This window comes from Podarcis muralis, chromosome 13, assembly GCF_964188315.1.
Source record: "Podarcis muralis chromosome 13, rPodMur119.hap1.1, whole genome shotgun sequence".
Classification (NCBI taxonomy): Eukaryota; Metazoa; Chordata; class Lepidosauria; order Squamata; family Lacertidae; genus Podarcis; species Podarcis muralis.
The window spans coordinates 44,953,438-44,968,152 of record NC_135667.1 but is presented as its reverse complement, the minus strand read 5'-3'; the positions used below and the strand labels follow the sequence as shown (position 1 = coordinate 44,968,152).

Here is a 14,715-nt window from a genome sequence, read left to right as displayed (position 1 = left end):
ACTTGCAGGTGATCAACTGTATTAAGCCAATCAGAACTGCACTTGGTGGCTGAAGAGTTTACTTGGTTTTTAATAACTGGCAAGTGGTTTGTGTGTTCAGTCCACATACTTGAAAGAAACCACCAGCTCACCAGGGACTGCAGGAAAGTGTTAAAAACTGTTTATTAAAATCTAGTCATACTGTTCCAGAAATGTACATAATGCTGTACGCAGAAGACAGTACGTAAAGCACAGGCTGGTTCAAAGAGGTTTTTATTTTATTTTTCGTTTGAGAATACATATGCCATCCCTTCTCCATTCCCCAAGAGCGGTTTAGTGTTGGGCCATAGGTTGACAGAAAAGTTAAAAATAATATCTCTGAAGGCAAACCCACAAAAAAATAGATATAGGAATATATACAGGAAAGACTTTTGCATGAAGTTTTGCACTGTTAAAAGGCATGACAGGGCAGCCTGTGGCAAAATTCATCGAACTGCACAGCCAGTCTACATTTAGCTGCGGAGAGTCGCTAACCGCGACTGCATTGCTTCAATATCTTCTTCTTCATCTTCATCAACAACAGCTGCTGTTGCCCCTTCGGGCTCATGTTCTGGCAGGGCGTCGGTGACCTTACTGGGCGCTTTACCCAAGGCTCCTGCAAGAAAAGGCAAAACAGACTTGCAGGTGAAAAAGAAGCGCCAAAATATAAAGGCTCAACCCAGAACTATCCCTGAATTCTAAGCAGGGTGGGATCAGGTGAGAGCGATTGCACTCACAAACTGCAAATAAGTCACAGAAACCACTGACAGGGCCTCATCGCCTCCCCGAGGACCAAAATATTAACAGTCTTGCTCCGCTTAGAAGAGCTCTGCTCGCTTGACAGCTCTGAATGACGCAATGACAGGGAGAAAATGGAGTTTCTGTTAGAATTCCTGCTCCATGATTGCAGTCATGGGATTTTTGTCTATCACATGACGGTGTATGTTTTGACTCCACAGAGTGGGAAGTGACGGAGACAAGATGTTTGTGTTACTGTGTTCCGTGAAGTGGGACTATTGTCCTTTGTTCTTTCTCTCTTTGCTGTCTGATTCTAAAGAGAGAGGGAGCCATGTTGCAGTGCTCCGTGTGTGTTTATATGTAAATAAAGTAGATTAGCCAAAATGCTGAGTTGCTGAGGTCTGTCATGCTAGCTGCGAAGACTCTGCAGATCCTTAAGTGTGCCAATGTCTGTTGGCATCAGTCGCTGTGATGTTCGAGCAGAAGAAAGCTTTTGAAGCCCCCGAACGAAAGACCAGGAGGGAGAGAACATGCCAGTTGGGCATGTGTCTCTGCCAGGGTCCTACTCGAGTGTAGGATGAGCTCCTGAAAGTTTCTGTGCCGCCATGACAGAGTCCCTAAAATGGGCTCTGCTTTTTCATTGCTCTGACATCTCTGGAGAACCAGGGAGCATTCAGGCATGATAGCTATCAACCACTCAGGCCATTCCCTCAGTCTAGAGGCTGAGCAAGGCGTCTAATAGAACTGGCCAGACACAGCAGATTCTCTCTCAGCCAACAGATTCCCTCTCAGTCAACCATGTGGATCTGCCAGTCTTCAGAGGTAGGTTGTTTCAATAGGCTCCACCACTGTTAAGGTAAAGGACTGAGGAAGACCCAACCCTAAGATGACAAGGATCGGCCGTGGCAGCAGAACCAGATTAAGCTTCTTCATCATCCTGTCCACCACAAAACTTTGCCAAGGGTCCAACTTTTCATACCAAGTGGGCCGCAAGAGCACTTCAACCTGGAACCCACAGGCAGCACACTGTCTTGTCATGCGGGAGGTGGAGGGGAGAGCAAGGCCAACATCTGACACCCCCCACCCCCTCAAAGTTGGGTAAGCAAGGCGCTGGGCTTTGGGAAGGAGGCGCAAGGCTCTGGTAGGGTCCTAGGGCCCTCCCATCTCCTTCCAAAAGCTGGGAAAGTGCTAACTAGGGTTTGGGAAGGAGACAGTTGGACTCTAGGACCCTGTCTCCTTCCTAGCTTTGGGAAGGCAGTACAAATACAAGCAAATACAAGATGTGCTGGCCAAGGAACCATTGGGAGTGCACCTCAAGGCTCCCAATTGTTTATTTGCTGCCAGGTCTTTGTCTACCCTACATACACATATATGATGTCTGGAAAACAGCCTTGTGAGCTAAATTTGGACTGCTGTCTAGCCTAGTTAGGCCCATGGTTTGGAGGTTCCCTACCACTGGACTAGATGGAGGACCAGAAGATGAAACAGCCATTTAACTTCACTTCCTGAAACATAACACAGGCTCAAGAGAATGCTTAAAAGCTGTGGCATATAACTCCAGGGTCTCATTTGCTCAGCAACACCTGTTCAGAGTCAAGCTTCCATTTAATATTACGGGAGAGCTGGCGCTGCAAATGAAGATGGCCAGCTTTGCCAACAATAAAAAGTAGGATATGGCACATATGTTTATCTATAGACACTCGTGCACACTTCCACTCACCAGCTGTAAGGTCAAACAAAATTTTGTCAATCTCCATTTCTGCTTCTTCTTCCATCTCTTCTTGGTCTTCCATACCTTCAAAAGTATCCTCCAGCATGTCTTCGATAATACCTGCCTAAAGAAAATGTAGATGCTGGAAGTTATTTGTATATACAGACCAGGATCATACACTTGTAGACTGGAAATTGGGCCCTAGTTTTCAGCCACAGCTTGGACTGTCCTAACAAACAATTGCATGAAGCTAAAAAATAAATAAATCCAGAGAGACAAGGAAAGTTTGACAGCTGATCTCCTTTGGACTGATGTTCAAGTGGCCTCATCTGGCAAAGTGAAAGCAGAAGGAGCCAGGATATCAACAAACAAGGCAACAATGATCTGAAGCAGGTACTATCTCTTACATGCTAGACTGCTTTCCTTGCTACCATTTTACACAGCCAGATCATACAAAAAAGAATTAAGAGAGTAATCTTACCTTCATCATTTCTTTGGACAACTCCCGCATTGTAGCCTGGATTTCAGGGATCTTTACTAAGTTTTGCATGGCTTTCATTACTTCTGAGCTCTTTTGTAATGAGCCAGCCACTCTCAGGACAGCTGCCAAGAGAAGGCATGGAAGACTTTAGGTCAAATTCAGACCAGCAGAACATCAGCTTGGGCTGTTCCCTGCCACCAGATCAAGGTTCCTATTCAATTCAGAGGGGAGTTGAGGGTACCTAAGATTACAAGATGTCCACCTTTTCTCTCAACCTGATAAAAACCCAACAATAAGAGTGTGCATAAAGAACAGTGTATTATTTTCCTCTCTGCTTCTGAAAAAGACCACTAAAGATTTTCTAGGGGGATGTGATCAGAGGCCTGCAATGTTACATCAAGGGTTATCTAGCCCAGGATCTTGCTTGTGACGCTTTCAAGTACAGTGGTACCTTGGGTTAAGTACCATATTTTTTCCTCTATAAGACTCACTTTTTCCCTCCTAAAAAGTAAGGGGAAATGTGTGTGCGTCTTATGGAGCGAATGCAGGCTGCGCAGCTATCCCAGAAGCCAGAACAGCAAGAGGGATTGCTGCTTTCGCTGCGCAGCGATCCCTCTTGCTGTTCTGGCTTCTGAGATTCATAATATATTTTTTCTTGCTTTCCACCTCCAAAAACTACCGCCCCCATGCGGCGTCTTGTGGTCTGGTGCGTCTTATAGAGCGAAAAATTCATCCCGGAGGTCCGTACTTAACCTGAAACTGTTCTTAACCTGAAGCACCGCTTTAGCTAATGGGGCCTTCTGCTGCCACCGCGCTGCCGAACCACGATTTCTGTTCTCATCCTGAAGCAAAGTTCTTAACCTGAAGCACTATTTCTGGGTTAGCGGAGTCTGTAACCTGAAGCATATGTAACCTGAAGCGTATGTAACCTGAGGTACCACTGTATACAAATCCTTCCAAGGCCGCTTGATTTTTGTTAAAAGAACAAACCAACCTGTGATGATTAAACCACAAGAAGGCAATATCACATGACACTGTATCCAATGGTGGCTTTATTTGTACATAACACTGCAAGAATGAGGAAGCAGGTGGGTGCCTGGAGCAAAAGATCACAGCAACTTTGCTCCACCCCTGGTCCTGCTGCCGCCAGAGCCAAGCCATATATGGCCCAGCATTGCATGCAAACCTGACCTTGTGGTTTGCCTCCCCAGCTCTTCGTTTATTTGGAGTGACATAAGCTACAAGTTGAGGTTCATGCAGAATGCCACCAAACTGCAAGGAAAAGTGCTCATCCTCTACTAAACCATAGTTACCGTATTTTTCGCCCTATAGGATGCACTTTTTCCCCTCCAAAAATGAAGGGGAATGTGTGTGCGTCCTATGGGGCGAATGCAGGCTTTCCCGGGCTTCCTGCAGCTCTGTGCCACCCTCCCGATCCCGGCGCGAAGCTGCGCGGGGCTCCGGAGGGTGGCGCGGAGCTGCCTAGGCTCCAGGGCTTCTTGCAGCTCTGCGCCACCCTCCCGATCCCGGCGCGGGGCTCCGGAGGGTGGCGCGGAGCTGCCTGGGCTCCAGGGCTTCTTGCAGCTCCGCGCCACCCCCCGGATCCCGGCGCGAAGCCGCGCGGGGCTCCGGAGGGTGGCACGGAGCTGCCTGGGCTCCAGGGCTTCCTGCAGCTCTGCGCCACCCTCCGGATCCCGGCGCGAAGCCGCGCGGGGCTCTGGAGGGTGGCGCGGAGCTGCCTGAGCTCCAGGGCTTCTTGCAGCTCCGCGCCACCCCCTGGATCCCGGCGCGAAGCCGCGCGGGGCTCCGGAGGGTGGCACGGAGCTGCCTGGGCTCCAGGGCTTCCTGCAGCTCTGCGCCACCCTCCGGATCCCGGCGCGAAGCCGCGCGGGGCTCTGGAGGGTGGCGCGGAGCTGCCTGAGCTCCAGGGCTTCTTGCAGCTCCGCGCCACCCTCCGGATCCCGGCGCGAAGCCGCGCGGGGCTCCGGAGGGTGGCGCAGAGCTGCCTGTGCTCCAGGGCTTCCTGCAGCTCTGCGCTACCCTCTGGATCCTGGCGCGAAGCTGCGCGGGGCTCCGGAGGGTAGCGCAGAGCTGCCTGCATTCCGAAGCCTGGTGCGTGCTGAAGAGCGCCCCCGGGCTTTGCGCACCTCTCCGCAAGCCTGGGGAGACTGGCGCGGATAGGCTTACGGATAGCAGGCTGTTCTGGGGGGCTGGGGTTGGGGGAAGCTCGGGCTTCCCCCGCGCCTGCCCCGTGCCTGAGGAGGGAAATTTTTTTTTCTTTATTCCCCCCCCCCCAAAAAAAAATTTAGGTGCGTCCTATGGGGCGAAAAATACGGTACCTTCCACAGCTCCGCAGACCTCAAATGTGTAGCAAGGTGGAAGGAAGCAAAGCCTTTTGGAAGAGCACTTTTCTAAAGGGGAAGTCCTGGGTTGCATACTGCTATCATGTGGAAAGAAGAGATGTACTTTCCTGCAATTTGCTTCTTTATTCAAACATTACTGACCTTTGCTACCTTTGTGGGGCTACCTTTGAAGGTGACCTGGAAACTACAACCAATCCAGAATGCGGCAGCTAGACTGGTGACTGGGAGCGGCCGCCGAGACCGCATAACACCGGTCTTGAAGACCTACATTGGCTCCCAGTACGTTTCCGAGCACAATTCAAAGGGTTGGTGCTGACCTTTAAAGCCCTAAATGGCCTTGGTCCAGTATACCGGGGACGCGGGTGGCGCTGTGGGTAAAAGCCTCAGCGCCTAGGGCTTGCCGATCGAAAGGTCGGCGGTTCAAATCCCCGCGGCGGGGTGCGATCCCGTTGTTCGGTCCCAGCGCCTGCCAACCTAGCAGTTCGAAAGCACCCCCGGGTGCAAGTAGATAAATAGGGACCGCTTACTAGCGGGAAGGTAAACGGCGTTTCCGTGTGCGGCTCTGGCTCGCCAGAGCAGGGATGTCACGCTGGCCACGTGACCCGGAAGTGTCTCCAGACAGCGCTGGCCCCCGGCCTCTTGAGTGAGATGGGCGCACAACCCTAGAGTCTGTCAAGACTGGCCCGTACAGGCAGGGGTACCTTTACCTTTTACCAGTATACCTGAAGGAGCATCTCCATCCCCATCGTTCTGCCCGGACACTGAGGTCCAGCACCAAGGGCCTTCTGGCGGTTCCCTCACTGTGAGAAGCCAAGTTACAGAGAACCAGGCACTCGCCCTGTGGAACGCCCTCCCACCAGATGTCAAAGAGAACAACTACCACCAGACTTTTAGAAGACATCTGAAGGCAGCCCTGTTTAGGGAAGATTTTAATGTTTGATGCATTACTGTATTTTAATATTTTGTTGAAAGCCGCCCAGAGTGGCTGGGGAAGCCCAGCCAGATGGGCGGGGTATAAATAATATATTATTATTATTATTATTATTATTATTATTATTATTATTATTATTATTATTACTATTACTACTACTACTACTATAACTATTACTACTACTACTATAACTATAACTACTACTACTACTATAACTATTACTACTACTACTATAACTATAACTATTACTATTGGTACAGCCCAGCATAAACATAAATCTACGGTGTGAACTGTTTAGTCCTACAGTCTTCACAACAGTCTTCTATTTCTTTCTGTATTGTTGACCCTTGATCATTTTATGCTCATTTGGTCTAATGAGGTTCAAAGCCTCTATTTCCAAGCGTCATTTTATTCCACAGTCTTCTACGGGAGAGGAAGACTGTTGCAGCATTGCACCACAGCTCAGCTTCAGCCCGGATTGCTTGAGGTGGGAGAATTCTGGATAAATGTTTGTCCAGGGCCCCCTTTGCACATGCACCTAGCACTGTGAGAAGAGCTTCTGCAAGCTGTGAGCCTACAGTATGCTGCAGGGGAATACAGTGCTACCTCGGGTTAAGTACTTAATTCGTTCCGGAGGTCCGTTCTTAACCTGAAGCACCACTTTAGCTAATGGGGCCTCCTGCTGCCGCCACGCCGCCGGAGCACGATTTCTGTTCTCATCCTGAAGCAAAGTTCTTAACCCGAGGTACTATTTCTGGGTTAGCGGAGTCTGTAACCTGAAGCGTATGTAACCTGAAGCGTATGTAACCCGAGGTACCACTGTATAGCTGAAAAACACAGCTTGGTGGACAAAGCCTATTGCATGGGTATTTCCTAACCCACTGCTACCCTTTCATGTGGTTAGAGCAGTACCAAAAGAATAAGATGCTAGATAGATAGATAGAGGATATCTTTCTTTTGTATTCAGTTGCCTGTGTGATTTGGTGGAAGAGAAATTTAAGTAACCATTTTGTTCCATCATGACAGATGCTGCCGTAGAAGCCCAGTTCCTTACCCAGCTGATTCTTCATCCCCATCAGCACTGAGTTCATGTGGGCTTTGGAGGCGTAGAGTTTGCTCACAGCTTTCCGCGAACGAATCATCTCCTTTGCCAGGACCACGCAAACGTCTTTCTGACCCTTTTTGGCGGCATCTTTGATGGATCTTTTTACCTTTTCCTCTTCTCGCTGAATATCTACAATGCAAACAAGAGTAAATGGCGATGGCGGAAGCTCAGGGCTTTAAAAATGAGCCGCGATTTTCCTTGGCGTGTGAATACTACATAGGAGAGAAGGAGAGGGACTCACCTGTCACCTCAGTCCCCCTATACTAGCGGCCACAGACTTAAGAAGACCTTTCTGAATGAAAGACAATGTTTGGGGAGCTCTGAGAATATGCATATATTGGCTGCTCTCATCTGCGGCAGATTACAGAAGCCAACCAAAATTTGATAGCTGCTAAGGTTCTACCTGTCTTGTCCTTGACCTCAAATGGGAGCTCCAAACCTCTGAGTGAACTGTGTCTCGCATCAGGCATAGGGAAACTCGGCCCTCCAGGATGTTTTTGGGACTACAATTCCCATCATCCCTGACCACTGGTCCTGTTAGCTAGGGATCATGGGATTTGTAGTCCCAAAACATCTGGCGGGCCGAGTTTGCCTATGCCCATTTGTGCATTGTAAGTCAATCAGTATTTCCTACTTGCCAGATGTAAGTTCCAATCTTAGTATAATATACTCAGCATCAGTTGCTGAAAATTATTCCTGCTAATTAACGGCTTGTGGTGAAAAATGACATTTTTATATTTTATTACAAATCTCAAACAATAAATAACTCACAGTGCACTTGCTTGCACTGAGTGAATTCAACTGAGGCGGAAGTGCTCTTAGAGAAGTGATTTGTGGGTAGAGCATCCTTCAAGTAACTACAGTCGTACCTTGGCTCTTGTACGAAATCCATTCCGGAAGTCCGTTCAACTTCCAAAATGTTCGAAAACCAAGGTGCGGCTTCTGATTGGCTGCAGGAGCTTCCTGCTCTCAAGCGGAAGCCGCGTCGGACGAAAAACGTTTGAAAACCGGAACACTTACTCCCAGATTTTCGGCGTTCAGGAGCCAAAGCGTACGAATACCAAGGCGTTTGAGAACCAAGGGATGACTGTACTAGTAAACCATGCTAATAATATGTTTGCAACCACTGGGGGAAAAGTTATGACAACTTCGTATACATTTCCTTATTGAAAGGCTTGGATAACTTGTTATACATGTAGCTTTGTGTAAAGGTTCCTTCTGTCAGCTGCTTCCATTTTAAATATTTCAAGCCCAGTTAACTAAAAACCTTCTATACAAAGGGCCACTAGGAAATTCCCCTGCAAAAGTGTCACTCCAATGAATGGGAGCTGAATGACGGCACAGCCTGCATTCATTTCAAAGGGGCTTGCACAAGAGAACTTTCTAGAGGATGGTGCCCCCAGTATTTTTGGCAGGGGGTGCCTGGACTGAAATCTCGAAGCTTCCTTCCTCTGTGCCCTCATTTCCAGTTCCAAGGAAATGCAACAGAATCACCAATAAACCAATAAGGGTCCACCTGAGGTCAAAACAACAGCCTCATAAGGCCTATCCCACATGAACTTTAAACTGATATTCAGATCCCGCATACAAACGCTGCTTTGACTGATGTTTTCTCTTGATATAAGCCCCCCCTCCCTCATATTTCCCAAGCAAAGAACAAGCATCTTCTAATCCCTTGCAGATGAATTAAGTGGTCACTGCAGAAGCCAACATGGGCTGCTTGACAAATTTGCTTGACAGTTTGGGTGCTGCTTTTTGCATTACTGGGTCCAGGAGTGCCAACTTGAATAAAATATTTGGGGGGGAGGCAGGTAAGCCCCACTCCACATAATCAATCATGTGATGCGGCACATGTACACCATTTGAATGGCAATGCCTATCAATTTTGGGGGGCCCAGCCCCTCAAATATTTTAAGGCGGGGGCAAGGGGTCTCAGTCCCTAGCAGTTGGCTCCTTTAGCTGGGTCACAGGCTGCATTGGGAACATTTGAATCAGGGATCCATCTGTCAAAGGTAGTGTGCTGGTGTATGGAATAATAAATAGCTACATAGCATAGTTCCCCACTGATATGTTAACCATTTGCTGTGGGCTCCAACCATACAAAAGCAGAACCCACACCATACAAGCAGCTCCTAGATGTCATCAGAGCTGTATCTGGGCATAAAACTATATACCATTTAATTGTGTTCTATATTTTAAAGTTTTTAAAAATTAAAAACATTTAAAATCTTACTGGTATTTACTTGGGGTATCTGAAAGAAGAGCAATTCAGAGAAAACCCAAAAGAATACAGACCTCTAATCTGTCTATCAATCACCCTCATTTCTTTTCGTATCTTCAATGACCACTCATTGACCTGAAAAAGAAAGATAGGAGATTTGAAACTGTGCCCTGCCCAGAGGTTGCAGGTGTGGCTCAGCTAGTTGATCAGTGCTGTTTGGATAGGGGTCATTGAACCCAGGGCAACTGATAGTATTGATCATGCCCACAGATCCTGATATAAAGCTGCGAACATGTAGCCGGTTCCTGAGAACAAGTATCTGTGGGTCAGGGCTTTTGATTATTAGTCCATCAGTCAAACTGACTGACACGTACACATTACTGATGGACAACTTGAGAGAGGATTTTAAGAAAGGCAAATGAGCAACCCTGTATATGGTGAGCCTAATGTAGATAAATGTGAAACATTACTTGAAGAAATTTGGAATTATCAACACATTTGTGGATGTAATCAACTGACGTTTACTCAGAGTAAGGTAAAGGGGCCCCTGACCATTAGGTCCAGTTGTGGCCGACTCTGGGGTTGCGGCGCTCATCTCGCTTTATTGGCCGAGGGAGCCGGTGCACAGCTTCTGGGTCATCTGGCCAGCATGACTAAGCCGCTTCTGGCAAACCAGAGCAGTGCACGGAAACGCCGTTTACCTTCCCGCTGGAGCAGTACCTATTTATCTACTTGCACTTTGCACTTTCGAACTGCTAGGTTGGCAGTAGCAGGGACTGAGCAACGGGAGCTCACCCCGTCGCGGGGATTCGAACCGCCGACCTTCTGATCGGCAAGTCCTAGGCTCTGTGGTTTAACCCACAGCGCCACCCGCGTCCCTTTACTCAGAGTAGACCCACTGTAATTAGTGGACCCCTGTTAGTCATGCCCATTAATTTCAATAGGTTCACTTATTATGTTAGAAGACAACCAGGGATACGTATGCTTTCCAATCTCTCAAGTTAACCTGGCAATGTGTGTGTGTGTGTGTGGGGGGTGATTGAGGATCCTTCAAGCTTCTCCAGTGTTGTATGGATTTTGCCATTCATCCTGCGCACCTTATTATTATCATTATATGTTTATTTGCACCCTGCCTTTTCCCTTGACACAGACTCAAGGTGGTTTATAGATAAAAAAGAATGCTATAAAACACAGGTGAAGAAACAATTAAGCACACACACACACACACACACACACACACACACACGTTTGTACTGATTGCTGAGAAGAATCAATGGAAGAGAGCTATTGCCTTCAAACAGGATCCTGCACTAGATGGACCTTTGTTCTGTCCCATCAGGGCTCTTATATTCTAATCTGGGATGCCCCAACTTCCACATTCTGTAAGTACCCAACCTCCTGCAGTGCCAAGTGATGAGAAGCTGAATCTGTTGCTTTTAGCATCTGGGAACAGCAGCCAGTCATTCTTAGAGAAGACCCATTGAAATCAATGGGACTTCAGTTGATAATGACTTAACAGTCTCATCCTAACCACATCTAAAGGTAAAGGAAAAGGGACCCCTGCCCATTAGGTCCAGTCGTGGCCGACTCTGGCATTGCGGCGCTCATCTCTCTTTATTGGTCGAGGGAGCCGGCATACAGCTTCTGGGTCATGTGGCCAGCATGACTAAGCCGCTGGCGAACAAGAGCAACGCATGGAAACGCCATTTACCTTCCCACCGGAGCGGTACCTATTTATCTACTTGCACTTTGACGTGCTTTCGAACTGCTAGGTTGGCAGGAGCAGGGACCGAGCAACGGGAGCTCACCTCGTCGCAGGATTCGAACCGCCGACCTTCTAATCGGCAAGTCCTAGGCTCTGTGGTTTAACCCACAGCGCCACCCACGTCCCAACCATATCTACTTAAGACTAAATGAAGCCCCTTTGATTTCAGTGGGGCTCGCCCTGTGTTTTCTGCCATGTGGGACTGGAAATTAGCTGAGATTCCTGCACTGCAAGGGGGTTGGGCTGGATGACACCCACCCCACCACAGCCAGGATCCCTTCCAGTTCTGCAGATCTGTGAATCATGCAAGCCCTTCCTCGACATGGGGCTTGATGCCCAGCCCTGCAGGAGGCGTGTCAGCTACTCAACCGATCCCTGTCAGGCAGGTGCAAACCCTGCGCCCATCCTCATCCCAGCTTCTTCCCAGTGTGGTGTAATGGTTAGGAGCATTGTTGGGCAAGGACCTGGGAGAGCAGGGTTTGAATCCCCACCAGACCCATGAAGCTCCTTGGAAGCCAGTCACCACCTCTTAGCCCAGGGGTCAGCAAACTTTTTCAGGTCCACTCTCCCTCAGACCTTGTGGGGAGCCGCACTATATTTTCAAAAATAGAAGAACGAATTCCTATGCCCCACAAATAACCCAGAGGTGCATTTTAAATAAAAGGACACATTCTACTCATGTAAAAACACGCTGATTCCCGGACTGTCCGTGGGCCGGATTTAGGAGGCAATTGGGCCGGATCTGCCCCCGGGCCTTAGTTTGCCTACCCATGTCTTAGCCTGACCTACTTCACAGGGTTGTTGTGGGGGTGAAATGGGGAGGAGAACCACGTACACCACACCTTCAGCTCCTTCGAAGATAAAGGTGGCATGTGGAAGTAATAAATGAATACAGTGGTACCTCTGGTTACATACTTAATTCGTTCTGGAGGTCTGTTCTTAACCTGAAAATATACTTAACCTGAAGCACCACTTTAGCTAATGGGGCCTCCCGCTGCCGCTGCGCGATTTCTGTTCTCATCCTGAAGCAAAGTTCTTAACCCGAGGTACTATTTCTGGGTTAGCAGAGTCTGTAACCTGAAGTGTATGTAACCTGAATTGTCTGTAACCTGAGGGATCACTGTAATGGCTGAGGAAACCCAGCCAGATGGGCGGGGTCTAAATAATAAATTATTATTATAAATTATTATTAAAAAAAATTAAACTCCTGCCTCGGCTCATCCCAGCAGCACCGGATTTTGGGGGTGTGTGGCGGACGACTCCCTCACAAGGCACCGAGAGGCCAAATAATAATAATAATAATAGTAATAGTAATAATGCCCATACAGTGGTACCTCAGGTTAAGTACTTAATTAGTTCCGGAGGTCCGTTCTTAACCTGAAACTGTTCCTAACCTGAAGCACCACTTTAGCTAATGGAGCCTCCTGCTGCTGCCGTGCCGCTGGAGCACGATTTCTGTTCTCATCCTGAAGCAAAGTTCTTAACCTGAAGCACTATTTCTGGGTTAGTGGAGTGCGTAACCTGAAGCGTCTGTAACCTGAAGCGTCTGTATCCTGAATCGTCTATAACCCGAGGTAGGTACCACTGTATTTATAAACTGTGCCCAAAGGAATTATTGTGGAAATAAGAAATATTTATTAGGGTAGAGGCCAAACTTTGTCCTCGCTCAGGGCGCCCTATTCCCAAAGTCTGCCCCTTCTCCCAGCTTCTCCCTCCCTCCAAGCGGCCTTACCAGCTCCTTGGGCGGCTTCTCCTGGGTCTTCCCGAACAGCCCCATCTCCGGCCAGCGGCACCTAGTCCTCCCATCCACGCGCTACTTCCTGCTTCCGGCCCTCTCCCAGGGAAACAAGGAAGTGGCGCGCACCATAGAGACGACGTGGGTAGAAGGTGTGATAGCCGCCACTCTGATTAGTCCAAGCCCGTTTTTCCTCAACCGACGCCGCTGGCCTACAACTCCCATCATCCCTTGCTAGCGGGACTGCCCGTTGGGGGATGATGGGAGTTGTAGGCCAACAACATCCGGGGACCGACAGTCAGGAAAGGCGGGCTTCAGGGAAGGAGGGAGGAGCTTAGGGACGCGAAAGCCCCGGTCTGCTTCCTGGTTGGTTGCCCGTAAGTTACAGACAGGTATGGAAGCCGCTCTCCGCAGCCGGTGGCAGCCAATGCCATAGAACAGAATCAGACGCGTGGAGTCGGAAGGGATCCCTAAGGGTCATCTAGTCCAACCCCGAGCGATGCAGGCCTCTGAGTTAGATAATCCCTGACAGGTGACCATCCAGCCTCTGCTTAAAAAGCTCCAAAGGAGGAGAGCGCATGACCCCTCATTAAGCACCTGTGTGACACTTGCACGTGTACTCAGATATAAGCCCCAGTGTGTTCCGTGGGACTTGGTCCCAGATGAATGGAGTCGGTATTGTAGTTTCAGGTTTACAAGCCCGTGCAAGACACATAAGGAATCAGAGAAAATAAAATGTCACTTGTTATTAAAATAGGAACAGGCAATTGATTATTTTAGAATTTTGCTTTGGAGGATAATATTGGCACTTGGATAATTTTGAATTATATTCACTAGATTTGACTTGGTTTTTGTTGTTGTTCTTGGTCAACTGTGACTCTCCCTTCAACTGTTTAACCAATACAGTGGTACCTCGGGTTAAGTACTTAATTCGTTCTGGAGGTCCGTACTTAACCTGAAACTGTTCTTAACCTGAAGCACCACTTTAGCTAATGGGGCCTGCTGCTGCTGCCGCGCTACAGCAGCACGATTTCTGTTCTCATCCTGAAGCAAAGTTCTTAACCTGAAGCACTATTTCTGGGTTAGTGGAGTCTGTAACCTGAAGCGTATGTAACCTGAAGCGTATGTAACCTGAAGCGTATGTAACCCGAGGTACCACTTACATTAGCCTTTGAATTCTTCTAGCCCCGTGTTAGGCAAAGGGCATTCACATGACAGATTGGAGCCTTTCAAAAGGACAGTAACTGAAAAGAGAGGTCTAACCTATTCTGATTTGTTTTACATTCATAATATGACATGACTCAGCACTGACCACTGATCAATATCCTGTATAAGGAGAAAATGGTGGATTGTTCAGAGACATTTTTGCCTTGAACCTGCACAGTGGAGATTGAACAAGCATGCCTTAAGAAATATAAATAAATTGTGTAGGCAACAACATTCTTGCCCAGGGTGTAAGTGCTCAGGCTTGCACCCTAGGAAGATCACTTCAGTGCTGCTAATACAGTGGTTTGACCTCACCCATATAGACGAACTTCATTGTCTCTCAACACAGATGGATGTCAATAAGAACTAAGAGCCCAATTGACTAATTAGGTAGGACAGAAATGTATAAATAGTGGCTGATGAAGTTTTATACAGTGGTAC

The 14,715-nt window shown here is 48.2% G+C and overlaps 1 protein-coding gene across 1 annotated transcript; it reads right to left on the bottom strand.

Moving 5' to 3' along the window:
• Nucleotides 1-236: 236 nt before the first annotated feature.
• CHMP3 (charged multivesicular body protein 3) lies at nucleotides 237-13,212 on the bottom strand. Its single transcript, XM_028705017.2, has 6 exons — nucleotides 13,066-13,212; nucleotides 9,643-9,703; nucleotides 7,297-7,476; nucleotides 2,949-3,070; nucleotides 2,477-2,591; nucleotides 237-634 (listed from the first exon to the last, which is right to left on the bottom strand). The coding sequence occupies exons 1-6, from the start codon at nucleotides 13,108-13,110 to the stop codon at nucleotides 492-494; spliced, it is 666 nt and encodes a 221-aa protein (XP_028560850.1). The 5' UTR covers nucleotides 13,111-13,212; the 3' UTR covers nucleotides 237-491.
• Between the last annotated feature and the right edge of the window lie 1,503 nt (nucleotides 13,213-14,715).